The sequence below is a fragment of the Nerophis ophidion genome, linkage group LG25 (assembly GCF_033978795.1).
Source record: "Nerophis ophidion isolate RoL-2023_Sa linkage group LG25, RoL_Noph_v1.0, whole genome shotgun sequence".
NCBI lineage: Eukaryota > Metazoa > Chordata > Actinopteri > Syngnathiformes > Syngnathidae > Nerophis > Nerophis ophidion.
This window is the reverse complement of record NC_084635.1, coordinates 31,677,476-31,694,906: the sequence shown is the minus strand read 5'-3', so window position 1 is coordinate 31,694,906 and position 17,431 is coordinate 31,677,476. Positions and strand designations below refer to the sequence as shown.

Genomic DNA, 17,431 nt, shown 5'->3' with positions numbered 1-17,431 from the left:
CATTTACACAACGTGACGACTTCATCCCGCATCCCCCATCATAGTCACTGTCATTGTGTCCTTGGGCAAGACACTTTACCCACCTGCTCCCAGTGCCACCCACACTGGTTTAATTGTAAAAAAAAATTGATATTGGGTTTCACTATGTAAAGCGCTTTGAGTCACTAGAGAAAAAGCGCTATATAAATATAATTAAATTCACTTCACCGATTTGGGGTTTTATGTGTGTGTATATATATGTATATATATATATATATACACATATATATCCACATATATACATATACATACATATATACATATATATACATACATATATATATATAAAAATGGATGATATATATATATATATATTTGTATATATATTTATATATATATATATGATAGATTTTTTTACATTTTTATGACTGATCAAACTTGAGGAGCCCACAATATTAACTTGTTAAAAACAACTCTGCCTTATTATTAATGAATACTTGGGCCTACTACGCTACTGTGTTTGACTGTGGGTCATGGCGGTGGCCCTTGGAGAGTTCTTTCTGAGGCGGTACTTGGTGAAAAAAGTTTTAAGACCCACCGATGGAGCCCCCCACAGCGGCTAGCTGGTATGCAAATGTGTCTTTGTCACAAAGTTGACAACCTGAGAGCCATTTTTGCAATTCAAATAGAATTTGCCGAGAGATGCCAACATGGCGTGGAGGTGAAGTGGCTTGTTTGCATGTCGGTCTCATGCAACAGATGTGTTTCACTTACATGAAGACGCGTGAAATGATATTATGGAAATCTGACAGGTGGAGTTGAAAATCCTATTCAGATTTAATGGCCGGCTCCTTTCTGGTTTAGTTTTTTTTTTTGTTCTGGAGAGGTAGAGAGAGAGGGTTTGTGTTGTCGGGGCTGATGTAGAAATGATGTAAGAAAAGACACATGCAGTGGGATCACAAGGTTCAGGTATCGCAGCCACAAAGGTGCCTAGCAGAGGATAATGAAAGAGCCGCTATGAATGGGCATGAGAGAGGCAGGCGGGTGGGAAACCAGCAAGCAGAGCAGAAGGATGTCCATGAGGGGAAGGGAGCATAAAAAGCATTCCGTTGGAGCTCTGAGGGTTATCGGGTTGCGACGATGTTAAGTAGAAAACCTTTTTTTCCACTATTTTCAAAAGTTTTTATATGAATGATGTAGTAGTCTGTAAGCACATCAGCATGTTGGCCCTGACATAGACTGTCTGGAGATATTAATCATGGGGAATACATCGCAATTCTTATACGTGACGACTCTTAGTTGATACAAAAAAAAAAAAATCAAAAATATATTTAGAAAATTTTATACAACTCTGATTGGAGCACATGCTTTGTTGGTCACAAAAAAACATTCATGGAGTTTACTTCTTTTATGAATTTTTTATGGGTCTACTGAAAACGTGAGCAACTCTGCAATGTTATTGACCAAATTGGTGCATTTCAGCTAAATTTGTTGGTTTTATGAAATGGACTTGTTTCTTCAGGATTGTCCACGTGTGTGTGTATATATATATATATATCCATGCATATATGTACATATATGCATACATATATATACATACATACATATATACTGTATACACATTCATATATATATACATACATATATATATATATACATCTTCGATGAGGTGGTGACTTGACCAGGGTGTAGCCCGCCGTCTGCCCGATTGTAGCTGAGATAGGCGCCAGCGCCCCCCGCAACCTCAAAGGGAATAAGTGGTAGAAAATGGATGGATGGATATATATACATACATATGTATGTATCTAAATATATATATATATATGTATATACATAAATATGTATGTATGTATATATATATATTTATATATATATATACACACATATGTATATATATATTTATACATACATATGTGTAAGTATATATATACAGTATATATACATACATATGTGTATATAAAAAATATATATATACATATGTATATAAATATATATACATATATCCATGCATATACATACATATATGCATACATATATATACATACTGTATGTATACATACATATATATATACATATATATATATACACACATATATACACATACATATATATATATATACATACATATATATATTTATACATACATATATATATATACACATACATATATATATATATACATACATATATATATTTATACATACATATATATATATACACACATATATATATATACATACATATATATATATATACATATATATATGTATATATACATATATATATATATATATATATACATACATATATATATAAATACATCTGCGATGAGGTGGCGACTTTTCCAGGGTGTAGCCCGCCTTCTGCCCGATTGTAGCTGAGATAGGCGCCAGCGCCCCCCGCAACCCCAAAGGGAATAAGCGGTAAAAAATGGATGGATGAATGATATATACATACATATGTATGTATCTCTCTCTCTGTATATATATATATATATATATGTATATACATACATATGTGTATATATATATATATATACACATACATATATATATATATATACATGTATCCATTTTCTACTGCTTGTCCCTTTTGGTCACTGGAGCCTATCTCAGCTGCATTTGGGCAGAAGGCGGTGTACACCCTGGACAAGTCGCCGCCTTATATATATATATATATATATATATATATATTTTTTTTTTCCCCAACAAAATCTGTCCTCTCCAGCCACTTTACTAAATATTTGAAATGAATATTAATCAACAAAACCAGTTTTCTTTTAAGTAATGTAGACATGTACCAGAGCTGTTTGTCTATTTCATGGATGAATGTTGTTACTGCACTGGCACCAAAGGTTATTAAAAAAGTATTGATTTGGAATTGAGAATCATTTTGAATCGAAAATCTATGGTTAAAAAGTGCCTAAAGATTCACAGCCCAAATGTTTACACACAAGACGGCCAGATTGATCATCTTGGGACAAAAACGGGGAAAAAACACCTGACTTCCGATCTTTAGCCACATATTGTTGGTCTGATTGAAAATCTGTACTTGATAAACATCAACGCCATAATCAGTCGCCCAAATGCTTTCAACAGCTTCCCTTTCAGTTCCCCTCAGATAGGTTTCCATATTACCAGCCATTAATTATTAATATATGTTGACTGGGCGCCCGGCTTGGAAAACAAAGCAGATCCATTGGAGCAGTGACACAGAATAGTCTAAGTGTCACTGGGACCCACGGGCAGACCGCGTCCGTGTGTAAAAGCTGTCCCCGCACACAGCGCCGGGACGTGAGCGGGCCGGACGCCGGGCCGCGAGCGACGCTTCCGGAACATTCCCCTTTGTAACGTGCAAAATGATATCTCGGCAGTGCGAGCGTCTCCATTACAGGGGCCAGAGATTGCCTTACATGTGGGATTTGCTTCAAAGAACAAGACAAATGAGTTGGCCTCAGATGAGCAAAATGGACAACGTGGTCGGTTCTTCTGGCCTGGTTTTATTATGATTAAAAAATGCGACAAATGTGCCACGTAAAATATTTATTTCAAATGCTTGTGTTGAAGGAACCTTCACATCTACAGCTTATCAAAATCAGTGCTAAGGCTCGGTTTTTTTTAGGGACCGAATGTCCCTTTGGGACTGAGGACCCTATTGTATTTTTAAGGTTTTATTATTATTATTATTATTATTCCGCCGCCTCTTTGAGCTGTAATTTGAGCCCCTTAACATGCTTCAAAACTCACCAAATTTCACACATTAGGACTGGCGAAAATTACGATCTAATCAAAAAACCAAAACCCAAAACTCAAAATTGTACTCTAGCGCCCCTTTGGAAAAACACAGACAAAACTGCTTGTAACTTCCGTTAGGAATGTCGTAGGCTAGAGATGCGCGGATAGACAATTATATCATCCGCATCACCAAAATCATCATCCACCCGCTGTCCACCCGAACCAACCCAAACCCCGCCACCTCCACCCACCGAATTTCATCAGAGGTTGGCCACTTTTAGCACTCACAGAGCTATTTAAAACTGTTTCACAGAGTAATGTAGTCAATTGGAACCGCTAACATTATCGAGACTATTCAATAGCGTTCATCCTGATGACAAGAATGTGGCGTACTGTGAAACCATTGCCTTAGACACCTTCAACAACATGTACGAACCGATTGTTGGTCCGGCAACATGTTGTGTGCAGCTTCCGCAATCACACGTATGAGATTTAAAGGCATACTGGGTAATATAGAGTACACGGATGGTTGTGATATAAACAACTTTAACACTTACTAATATGCGCCACGCTGTGAAGCCACACAATACAAGATTGACAAACACATTTCGGGAGAACATCCTCACAGTAACACAACATAAACGCAACACAACTAATACCCATAATCCTTTGTATTCATGACAAAGCCTGAATATATTTTACACCCCCAACCCCGCCCAACTTACCGACGCACGGGGGGTTGCTGCTAGCGGGGTGTATAAAATAGTCAGGGTTTGTCATGGATGCAAAGGATTCTGGGTATTTGTTGTGTTGCGTTTATGTTGTGTTACTGTGAGGATGTTCTCCCGAAATGTGTTTGTCGTTCTTAATTGGTGTGGCTTCACAGCGTGGCGCATATTACTAAGAGTGTTAAAATTGTTTATATCACAACCATTAGTGTACTCTGTGTCACCCAGTATGCCTTGCAGTCGTGTGCATGTGTTGCCGCGGAAGCCACTCACGACATGTTGCTGATCGTACATGTTGTAGAAGGCGACAAAGCCAAAGGCTTCATAGCACGCACTAATATTTAATATCTGGGTGACTGCCGGCAGTCATTCAAGACAATAATAGCGTTTGCTATTGACTTCTTTGCTTTATGACACAGGTCCTAAATGGCTCTTTGAATGGCAAAGGATACCGATCCCAGAACCATGTATATCAATTGTCTCCGGATGGTTCAACCGCCACCCGCCCGAATCTAATTAAAATCTATTTTTTCGTCATGTCAACCGACCGACCCGCGGATGAGACCGCAATCTCTATCGTAGACACATGAAACAAAAACTTCTATGTAGGTCTGACTTAGACCTAGATTTCATACACTCACATCCTTCAGCAAAAATCAACAGGAAGTTGGCAAAAACCCCTTCAAAACAAAAGTTTCCTAAAAAATGTAATTTTTGCCTCTTTGAGCTGTAATTTGACCCCCTTAAAATGCTTCAAAACTCACCAAACTGGACACACACATCAGGACCGGCAACAATTGCGATCTAATAAAAAAATAAACCCCAAAACTCAAAATTGCGCTCTAGCGCCCCCTAGGAATAAAACAGACAAAACTGGTCCTAGGAACAAAACAGACAAAACTGCTTGTAACTTCCGGTAGATATGTCACAGAGACATGAAACAACAACCTCTACGTAGGTCTCACTTAAGATATACATTTCATTCATTAACATCCTTCAGCAACAATCAACAGGAAGTTGGCAATTACCCCTTCAAAACAAAAGTTTTGTCAAAACCCGTCACCTTTTTTCAAACATTATCTCCTCTGAGCGCGTTTGTTGTGTCGGCTTCAAACTAGCACAAGAAAGAGATTGAATCCTTCTGATTAAAAGATGCGCAAAGAGTTTCTCTAACTGCTCCCGTTTTGATTTTACGAGCCTTCAAATGCTGCCGTCTCAAGATGGCCGCTTGATAGCAGGAAGGACCAGCTTGGCCTCACAATACAGAGAAGGTAGGTACTGTGCAGGTAAAGATATGTTGACTGGGTGATGGCAGGAAGCACCAGCGTGTATGGGTGAAAAAAAGAAGCATCGGTTTGACTCCAGGATACAGAGAAGGTAGGTAATGTGCAGGTAAAGATATGTTGTCTGGATAAAGGCAGGAAACACCAGCAAAAGTCGGTCCTGTCCATCGCTGCTTGCAGCTTTAATTTTGTTTTCTTTCTGCATGCGGTCAAGCCCTTTAAGAGTTGTGGATGTCACAGAAGTGAGGACATTCTGGGTTTTTAGGGAAGCACACAAGATTTGGAGGAAAAAAGCTGATTAAAAAAAAAACAGATGAGTCGAGAAACATTTGTTGAAGATGTTGCTTTCTATCGGCTTCTATTTAATTCTATGTATTTCAATGTACTTGTTCAGACTGCAGGTACAGTTCCAGGTTTTTTGGGGTTTTTTTGTCGCCAAAATGTGACCTGTATTGGATTTTTTGTGAAAGTGGAAGTCGAGATTTTTGCAAATTCGACCCAGGCTGCGTTCCTTTGTGGATAAAAATCAGATATGTATCGGACAAACTTCACATGCAACAAAGTAGTTTTGTAATTACCTGTCCGATGCGTCCAGTTTGCTGGGTCCTTCTCGTCTTTCCTCCCTCTATTAAAGGGTGTACCTCAGGGTTCCATATCAGGTCCGTTTACCGTATTTTTCCCAACTATAAGGCGCACTTAATATATTTTCATATTCTCAAAACTCGACAGTGCGCCTTATAACCTAATGTACGAAATAAATTTGGTTGCACTTACCGACCTCGGAGTAATTTTATTTGGTACATGGTGAAATTATAAGTGTGACCAGTAGATGGCAGTCACACATAAGAGATACATGTAGACTGCAATATGACTCAAGTAAACACCAACATTTTATATGTTCCATTCATTACACACAGCGCCCAAAAATCTAATCAAAATGTTTTAGTAGGACTTTGGTAAGCTTGATGGTTTGTACTGTCCTTCAACATATTATTATGGTGTGTGTGTATAAGGTAAGACATATATATTATCTGGCATTTTGTTTCGCAATATTATGCAAAAGCAACTTTTCTTACCTTCTGGTACCTGCTGATCTGTATTTGGGATCTGCATATGTCCTGAAAAATTGCGCATGTCCGCCCTTGTGGTTTGTAGTCTTCTTGTTATGGGACATTCATCCTCCGCTGTTGCCATTTCTAATGTAAAGTGGTGTAAAGTTCTTACTTATACCTGTCAGTAAACTCGCAATGAAAGCGCTAAAACATACCGGTGTAGTGAGTTTATATTATTCACCCAAGGAATTTTAGTTATTAGAGAGTACTGGTCGGATGGTTTTTCACGGCGGATGTAGAGATGCTGCTCTGTTATTGATTGAAGTAAATAATAAATGGGTTGTACTTGTATAGCGCTTTTCTACCTTCAGAGTACTCAAAGCGCTTTCAAACTACTTCCACATTTACACATTCACACACTGATGGAGGGAGCTGCCATGCAAGACGCTAACCAACACCATCAGGAGCAAGGGTGAAGTGTCTTGCTCGGGACAAAACGGATGTGACGAAGTTGGTAGTTGGTGGGGATTGAACCAGGGACCCTCGGGTTGGGCACGGCCACTCTCCCACTGCGCCACGCAGTCAACTAAAGTCTAAATGTCAGTAAAACAGTTAGCTCTGTTTTTTGACACTTCTTCCACTCCCTTATATATAAAAAAAGATCGAAAATAGACCATTCCTCTGTAGTGCGCCCTATGGTCTGGAAAATACGGTAGTTACTTTACATGTCGTCGTTCCTCAACAAATTTTTTGTATCTCAATGCATCCCCCAGGGCAAAAAAATTTGCACACCTCTGCGCTCGACAGTCTGTAAATTTATCAAAGTGTGGTTATCAACAATGGTTTTTGGATCATTTTAATATTAAACGGTAATACTAACCGTCTTGGAGTTTTACCGCGGTTATCATTAATATTGTGTCCTGGGCATGACGTTAAAGGGGAACATTATCACAATTTCAAAAGAGTTAAAAACAATAAAAATCTGTTCCCAGTGGATTGTTGTATTTTTGGAAGTTTTTTTCAAAATTTTACCGGTCTCGGAATATCCCTAAATAAAGCTTTAAAGTGCCTTATTTTCGTCTCTCTGCGAAGACACTGGCCATTTCCCTGTGACGTCACACAGTGCTGCCAATGTAAACAAACAATGGGAATACCACAGCAAGATATAGCGACATTAGCTCGGATTCAAACTCGGATTTCAGCGATTTAAGCGATTCAACAGATTACGCATGTATTGAAACGGATGGTTGGAGTATGAAAGTATTGAAGAAGAAACTGAAGCTATTGAAATCCGAGTCTGAATCCGAGCTGATGTCGCTATATCTTGCTGTGGTATTCGCCACTGTTTGTTTACAATAGCAGCACTGTGTGACGTCACAGAGAAATGGATAGTTGCATCGCAAATAGCGAAAATCAAGCACTTTAAAACTTTTTTTAGGGATATTCCGGGACCGGTAAAATTTTGAAAAAAACTTTAAAAAATACAACAAGCCAGTGGGAACTGATTTTTATTGTTTTTAACCCTTTTGAAATTGTGATAATGTTCCCCTTTAAAATGTATTTGACAATCTTGCACTTTCTCTTTTGGAAATGACATGAATGTTTGTGCCACTGCCTAATAACTGTTTAATAAATAGATTTTTGGTCACTTGACTTAGTTGTGATTTCCTTCTCTGCATTAAAGCTTAAAAGGAGCATATATTAATGCATTATGAACAAGAATGTTTTAATGTAGACACATAGAATCATCATACTGCTGTGATTATATGCATCAAGTGTTCATTCAAGGCAAAGTCAAAATATCCAGATATATACCTCGGACTATGTTAAGGTAACGTGCGGAGTTCCCCAGGGTTCGGTCCTTGGCCCTGCACTCTTCAGCATCTACATGCTGCCGCTGGGTGACATCATAGGCAAATACGGTGTTAGCTTTCACTGTTATGCTGATGACACCCAACTCTACATGCCCCTAAAGCTGACCAACATGCCGGACTGTAGTCAGTTGGAAGCGTGTCTTAATGAAATTAAGCAATAGATGTCCGCTAATTTTTTGCAACTTAACGCCCAAAAAACGGAAATGCTGATTATCGGTCCTGCTAGACACCGACCTCTATTTAATAATACAACTTTAACATTTGCCAACCAAATAATAAAACAAGGTGACTCGGTAAAGAATCTGGGTATTATCTTCGACCCAACTCTCACACATTAAAAGCGTTACTAAAACGGCCTTCTTTCATCTCCGTAATATCGCTAAAATTCGCTCCATTTTGTCCACTAAAGACGCCGAGATCATTATCCATGCGTTTGTTACGTCTCGTCTAGATTACTGTAACGTATTATTTTCGGGTCTCCCCATGTCTAGCATTAAAAGATTACAGTTGGTACAAAATGCGGCTGCGAGACTTTTGACAAGAACAAGAAAGTTTGATCCTTTTAAGCCTATACTGGCTCACCTGCACTGGCTTCCTGTGCACTTAAGATGTGACTTTAAGGTTTTACTACTTACGTATAAAATACTACACGGTCTAGCTCCATCCTATCTTGCCGATTGTATTGTACCATATGTCCCGGCAAGAAATCTGCGTTCAAAAGACTCCGGCTTATTAGTGATTCCTAAAGCCCAAAAAAAGTCTGCGGGCTATAGAGCGTTTTCCGTTCGGGCTCCAGTACTCTGGGATGCCCTCCCGGTAACAGTTCGAGATGCTAACTCAGTAGAAACATTTAAGTCTCACCTTAAAACTCATTTGTACACTCTAGCCTTTAAATAGACCTCCTTTTTAGACCAGTTGATCTGCCGCTTCTTTTCTTTTTTCTCCTATGTCCCCCCCTCCCTTGTGGAGGGGGTCCGGTCCGATGACCATGGATGAAGTACTGGCTGTCCAGAGTCGAGACCCAGATTGGACCGCTCGTCGGGACCCAGGATGGACCGCTCGCCTGTGTATCGGTTGGGGACATCTCTACGATGCTGATCAGACTCCGCTTGGGATGGTTTCCTGTGGACGGGACTCTCGCTGCTGTCTTGGATCCGCTTTGAACTGAACTCTCGCGGCTGTGTTGGAGCCACTATGGATTGAACTTTCACAGTACCATGTTAGACCCGCTCGACATCCATTGCTTTCGGTCCCCTAGAGGGGGGGGGGTTGCCCACATCTGAGGTCCTCTCCAAGGTTTCTCATAGTCAGCATTGTCACTGGCGTCCCACTGGATGTGAATTCTCCCTGCCCACTGGGTGTGAGTTTTCCTTGCCCTTTTGTGGGTTCTTCCGAGGATGTTGTAGTCGTAATGGTTTGTACAGTCCTTTGAGACATTTGTGATTTAGGGCTATATAAATAAACATTGATTGATTGATTGATATTGTGTATCGCGATATGGCCTAAAAAATATCGAAATATTTAAAAAAAGCAATGTCACCCAGCCGTAATATGAAGGTTCTGTATTTCAAAAGGCGATGATGCAGAAATGATGTTATCAATTATAGACTGGATAAAAAGTCATTCTGAAAAGTGTTTATCTCATTCAAAACACAGTGGGAGCAAAGGTCATCCAGTTATAAACAGCAACATTTACAGAGAGAACCTCACTCGAGGAGCGACGTCATATTCATTTACCATGCCGTAAAATGTTGACGTCAATCCCGCGCTCTGGGAGGCTGGTAATATTGTTGTGTGGGCCTCGTGCGCCTCGGCTGGCCGTCTCCTCCACGGCGAAACTCAAGCGAGCTGTCATAGTACGCATCATCTTCTTCCTGTGGTAAAGTCGGGACGTTAGACGTTATTTCTGAGTCGACTCCCAACTATTTGACCATTAATGCATGTTTTTTTTTTTTTTTTTTACATCGTTAAGTAGCAGACATGATTTTGCTGATGAATTCAATTCCCACCTTCATTCATGATTTCTTTTCTCCTTACCGAGACGTCAGCAGTAACAGGCCTGATGTTATGGAGGAGGACCTCTTCACAGTTGCCATAATCACTAAATACGACCACGGCCGTAGAGCCTGATGGATGCACAGCATCTATTCTGGCATGGTAGAACTTCCCGAGTGCAGGGGAAGACATGTGCACACGTTAGGGTGGAGACAATTTCCTTACCGCAAATGCAACAACAACACCATCAACACTGAGACCGGCATCTAACGTGGAGTCCAAAGTGCGGCCCGGTGGACTTTGTGGCTCGCAGCTTTTTTATTTTTATTTTTTTAAGTAACTGGGCACAGTCGTCAGCATTCGAATATATTAGCATGCTAGATTTTTAAGCACATTTTTTGGGTCACATTTTGGTACTTGATGCATGCTAACGTAAGCAAGCTAGCATTTTAAATACATTTTTCAGGTTCATATTTTGGCACCTAGCACAAATTAACGTTAGAATTATAGCATGCTAAAATTAACATTAGAGATATCCGATAAGCATATTTGCCAACCCTCACAATTTTAAGTGCACCTCCCAAAAATCTCCCGAATTTCTCCCGCTTTCCACCCGGACAACAATATTGGGGGTGTGCTTTTAGCGTCCACTCGCACCTGAAAAGGAGACTATTATATATGTCTCCGTTATCCATAGGTTTATCTATAACCCACAAAGTTGGCAGGCACGGAGCTATTTCTCAGCCTGTGTTTATTCCAGCCGGCACGTTAAGACACTGACACACATCATCCGGATTCCCATCATGCATTGCTTCAAAACTACGGCAAGTAGTAATGTCCGAAAAAAATAACAGACGAAGCAGAAGAACGAAGAAGAGACACGGCGACGACGAGTAAGAAAAAGAAGTACGCTTGCAAGTTCCAAAATGATTGGAAAAAATAATTTCAGTTCATCCAGGACAGCTCGAAGGGGAAGGGGTGTGCTGCCTGCACATTTTGTAGATCAGACTTTTATGTGTGTGTATATGGGTAAATAAAACCCCCACTGAAATTCAAGTATTTCTTTTCTATATATATGTGGGTTCTTCCGAGGATGTTGTAGTCGTAATGATTTGTGCAGTCCTTTGAGACATTTGTGATTTGGGGCTATATAAATAAACATTGATTGATTGATTGATTGATTCTATATATATATATATTTATATATATTAGGGGTGGGCAAATTAATGCGTTAATTACGCGTTAACTCATCAATCTATTAACGCCGACAATTATTTTATCGCACATTTGCGTATGTTGTTTACATGCTTTTATTTTGTTAACGCCTTTTCTTAACAAGATGGCATCTCCCGGATGTACTTCGGCGTCGAGGGGCTCTTGGTAAAGATGGAACATTTGGCAAAAATACCGGACAATTCTGCAAATTTCATGGCTGGCTTACAGCGTGGTCACTCCGGGATCACTTACGACCGCCAGGCAATTCTGGATGTGGATAGATCGGGCCGTTTTGGACTGAATGACGCGTGCTTGCTAGAGCGGCTAGCTAGCATGGGAATACTTTGCCGGCTACATCCAGCGGCCTGTGAAGCAGCGGAGTATTTGTGTTGTCTGTCTATTTATGAATAATGCAGACGAGGAGTGTTGGCTGAGTTCTTAACGTTTACTTTCAGAGCGTGCATATCACAACATACAAGATGCCGTCATGGCGACACAACCTCGGGCTACCGAGCATGCTCGTCACTCCTGTTGCATGCTGGGTAGGGTAGTTCTTTTTTTCCCTGGCTCATAACATCACAAATAGTACCATGTATATGATGCATTCAGTTTATCAAAGCACCAAGCAAACAATCGGAAAATTCCCAACATATCAATTCCTAGATATGGTCATAATTATTTTAAGTGCACTACGCAGAATAAACACAACATTATTAATATTGCTACTACGGATAATTTGATCAAAAATTCCCTAAAACAGCCCACTACCTATAATATACGTTTTTTAAACATGAGACCCTGATAAAAAAAATGTTTCTGCTGTTACCTCATTAATTGCCTGTTCAGATGTTATGATTGTGGCTCAGAGATTTGTATGTAGATTATATTTATTTTCCATAACAAACAGGATAACTTAAATACCCTGGCAGTGGTAGTAATGAGCTTAAATGTTTGTATTTACATTTTTTGAGTGGATTTTCATAAAATATGCTATTCAACTGCTACTGTTTAACAAGGACTGATTTAAATTGTGTTTGCACAACAAATGTTTTGGCGCTTTTGTTCATGTGGGAGAATATTCCAATAAAGGTGCACTACACACTACTTTTGAATTCATTATTGGGCTTTGCGTATACAATGCAGTTAATGGCGATTAATCGAAGAAATAGTGCGATTAACTTCGATTAAAATTTTTAATCGTTGCCCAGCCCTAATATATATATATATATACATATATATACCGTATTTCCTTGAATTGCCGCCGGGCATGTAATATACGCCTGCCTTGAATTACTGCCGGGTAGAGCTGGGCGTATCGATACCAAGTATCGATAGTATCGATACTTGGTGAGTATTGGTATCGTATGGATACTGGTGTGATGGTATCGATACTTCACCAAATTAAGTGAATCACTCCGATTTTTAAAAAAAAATGAGCGCAGCGCTCCTCACCACTCCACCATCCTCCCTAGTGATGGGTCGCGAACGAGATTTAAAAACACTTTAAAAATTCATCTTCAACCCAAAATAAAATAAAACAAATACAATTAACATGACGCTTAGTGCGTTCGCGCACACACATCAGTATAATTCGCTCCGAGGTTCACTCGGACACGCACACACACACACACACACGCGCGTGCGTTTCCAGTGCGACTTAATGTCTTGGTTGTAAACTGTTAAGTATTTTATTGCACTAAAATAACGATAAGAATTTCTCAGTTCTTTTGTTTTGTGTTCATTTTTACAACTGCTTAATAACTAGTGTTTTCTTTTTCACTTAAGTTCTTGTGTGTTGTGAGGCGACTAGCCACGTTCAGTATTTGTTTTCACCTTATTTGCACTACTTACTTTATTGTAATTGATATTATTACTTTTTTATTTTAATTTCTCAGTTCTTTTGTTTGTGTTCATGTCGAACACAAATCGATGCTAACATGCTACGCTAATCGATGCTAACATGCTATTTACGCTAGCTGTATGTACATTTGAAACCAGATACTCACATTTAATGCGAAACAAACACTTACCAATCGACGGATTTAAGTTGCTCCAGTGGCACAAGATGCGAAAGTCCTGATCGTTTTGTCTGCACATTTTACCGGCGATGCTAATAAGGCAGCCATGCTATGGGCCACCTCATTAGGTACACCCATGCTATGGCCGAATAGCGTCAATAGCTATTCGCTCAATAGCTTCAATTTCTTCTTCAATTTCGTTTTCGCTATCTGCCTCCATACTCCGACCATCTGTTTCAATACATGCGCAATCTGTTGAATCGCTTAAGCCGCTGAAATCTGAGTCTGAATCCGGGCTAATGTCGCTATATCTTGCTGTGGTAACCGCCATGTTGTTTGTATTGTCAGCCCTGTATGACCTCACAGGGAAATTGACAGTGGTTTCGAAGATAGCGAAAATAAGGCACTTTAAAGCTTTATTAAGGGATATTCTGGGACCGGTAAAATTTTGAAAAAAACTTCAAAAAATACAACAAGCCACTGGGAACTGATTGTTATTGTTTTTAACCCTTTTGAAATTGTGATAATGTTCCCCTTTAAGTATTAGCGAAGTATTATACTTAATATTGAGATTAATATTCAGGTCACGACATGTAAATGGAGTATTGTTGGTGGTTTTGGGATGTTTTTCTAGAGGCCTTTATGGGCGCAGTAGTGTACTCCCATTAGCTATATTGTTAGCCACCTCGTACTTGCCAAATTTAATGACTTAGAATGCACAAAAAAAAATCTGGTCTTACTTAAGTTTAGGCAAAATTTCCCTTCAATTTGAGTTGCAATTCATGTAACCTATTTGTAATTTGGGAGACATTCTCAATTCAGGGGCGTGTAAGTAAAGTAAGACATACATACGTGATACATACCTTTTTGTCCTCCCAGTACAAAGCGAGGCACTGATCTCCAGACTTCCAAGCCTGATCAATATTATAGCTTTTCTCTGACCTTGGACCTTCTCTCGGACCTTGGCCTTTACCTTGCCAAGACTTTGCTTTGGGTGCTGGATTATTGAGAGTGTTCCTCTTTGGAGGTTGCTCCCTGTGGGCAGGACCAGATGTATTCATCGGCTTGATTGGCCCAGTTCTTTTGGGTACCACATCTCCATTTTGGTAATTAGACGGACCCCCTGTCAAGAACTGAGCATCCTGTGACATTTCCACTTCACAGGGTATTCCTAAACTTGCTCCTTTGAAGTTTGGCACTGCGCTGTCCCTTTGATGGTCAAAGTAGTTTGGTCGCTCAGTCTTTCCTTTTCTTCTGAAGCTGTTTGGGTTGGGGTCATTTTCAGAAGGGTTGGTCGGTTTAGATGAGGGTGCATTGTCCTTTGTCCCCCTCCTGACGGATGGTCCAGCCATGTTCGCACCATCGCAGTTTCTTGACCGCTGGGAAAAAGACCCGGCTGATTCACCCTGCTGTTGAGGTTCCTTGGAGCGAGTGAAGGCCGAGGCGAATCCCTGCTCGTCGTCCACGTCTCTCCTGTCATTCCGCCTGTCAAATGTTCCCCGTGACGACCTATCCTGTCCCTTCCAGTGCTGGCCTGATGAAGTTTGGGAGGTCGTACAGTTCGAGAAGGTCTCCTGGCCTGGTTTGGGAAAGTCTATGTCTCTGTGGAAGCGCGGTGGCCTGTCGTTCTTTCTTTGACGAGGATCGTTGTTTGACGAGAACCTGGCGTTAGATGCATCTTTGGAGTAGTAGTCCGAGCCATGGACATTTGCTCTGTCATCATGTCGTTGAGAAGCCTGAGTCTTTGGCTCTGAAACACATGAAGCACACTCAGTCAGAATATGTTGCGACGACAGATACGGTTGTGTTAAAAAATAACAGTGGTCTCACATCCCTTGCAAGATAAATCAGTCTTTTTGTTGGAATTAGAACTTTTAAACTGCAAGTAAGTTTCTAGAATATTTAGTAAAGGTATAGAAAACCCACAGACCCAACAGGCATGACTTACATGCTGCCGATTCTGTGAAACTGAATCGTTTACTAAAAGGGTCGTTGAAGACACTGTCCAGGGGAGGAGCGTTCTTTGATTAAGAATTTAATAAAAGAGGGGAAATCCTGTAAAGAAGTGCCAGTGTTTCCACCAGAAAATGTGTTAGTTAAGGTGGTGAATCTCCAGGGGGAGGGAACCGGGGAAGGGGGTGGGTGGGTGTAAGGATCACGTCTACACCTCGTCGCTGCCACCATAGCTTGGAGGGGGGGCAATAGACTACAGACTGTGGTGAAGTAGGCCGGCTTCGTCGCGTGAAGAAGCCTACAACTTTGGGTTGTGTTTTCCGCTATATATTTATGTCAATATTGTTTCCGTAAAGTAAAAACAAAACAGTCCTAGTTACCCGAGATACTAAAATAATGACTTACAAAGTGAAATAAATGACTTACTGTTAGTAAGCGTTTGCAATAAGCGTTTGAAAAAAAAGAGTTAAAAGTGGGTCCACATGCTGACATATGCTCAACTCAATCAATCAATCAATGTTTATTTATATAGCCCTAAATCACAAATGTCTCAAAGGACTGTACAAACCACTACGACTACGACATCCTCGGAAGAACCCACATAAGGGCAAGGAAAACTCACACCCAGTGGGACTCCATCCATCCATTTCTACCGCTTGTCCCATTTGGGCTCTCTGCTTAATTTATTACAGCATTTGGGAAGCCTGTAGTTGATTTTTATTATGTAAATGTTATATTTTCATCAATATGTGATAGCAGGGACCCTGCCATTCAAAACTAGGCTGCTTCATTACTAATGATTAATGTAACTATAGCTGAAAAAAATAGTACAATAGCAATTGGAGAGACTATTCATCTCTGAACACCATGGAGTTCATGTAGGCTTTATGATGCACTTATATTATTTTATAAACTATCAGAGACAGAAACTCTTCATTAAAACATAATGTTTTTTGCTGCTTCAACACAGCTCAATCAACACAGAAAAAAGTCAAGTGAAATAACTTAGTTTTTAACTGTAGGTAAATATTGCTTGTCTTTCTATCAGACAGACAGGGCTTTGCTGTCCGTAAGACACACTCACACGCACGCCGCACAGTGAGCTAACGTCACGCTAGTAGCTAATTAGCCTGCATTAATATATGCTCATTTTAAACTTTTACGCAGAGAAGGAAATCACAACTAAGTCAATAGAGCAAACGTGTATTTATTAAACAGTTATTGGCACAAACATTCAAGTGTTCATTCAAGGCTAAGGTAAAATATGGATGTATATATTGTGTATCATGACATGGCTTAAACATATCGAAATATTAATAGAAGGCCATTTCGCCCAGCCCTAGCTCGTGTCCATATTTTAAAAAATTCCAGATTTTCCCGAAAATACCACATTTCCAGAAAATTCCCATTCAAATGATTGGACATATTCAATGCTCTAAATTCTCAAGACATTTTTTAAACATGAATTCGACCTTTCGACCGCCCACTCACACTACTCTATATAGCGAACGCAAAACATGTTTTCTCTCTCCCGAAGTTCCCGGAATTTTCTCTCCATTGCCAAAGATTGGGAAATATACAATCTTCTGTTAATCCCACG

The 17,431-nt window shown here is 39.9% G+C and overlaps 1 protein-coding gene across 3 annotated transcripts in view; it reads right to left on the bottom strand.

Moving 5' to 3' along the window:
* Positions 1 to 10,197: 10,197 nt before the first annotated feature.
* tdrd3 (tudor domain containing 3) overlaps positions 10,198 to 17,431 on the bottom strand; it is a 60,562-nt gene continuing 53,328 nt past the window's right edge. For 2 of the 3 annotated variants that reach the window (XM_061886994.1, XM_061886991.1), the window contains exons 11-13: positions 14,742 to 15,628; positions 10,688 to 10,813; positions 10,198 to 10,524 (exon numbers count right to left, since the gene is read on the bottom strand). In XM_061886994.1, coding sequence (XP_061742978.1) covers positions 10,408 to 10,524; positions 10,688 to 10,813; positions 14,742 to 15,628 — 1,130 coding nt within the window. In that variant the 3' untranslated portion in view covers positions 10,198 to 10,407. Of the gene's footprint in view, positions 10,525 to 10,659; positions 10,814 to 14,741; positions 15,629 to 17,431 lie in introns of all 3 variants that reach the window. The other variant, XM_061886992.1, reaches the window with a different exon arrangement.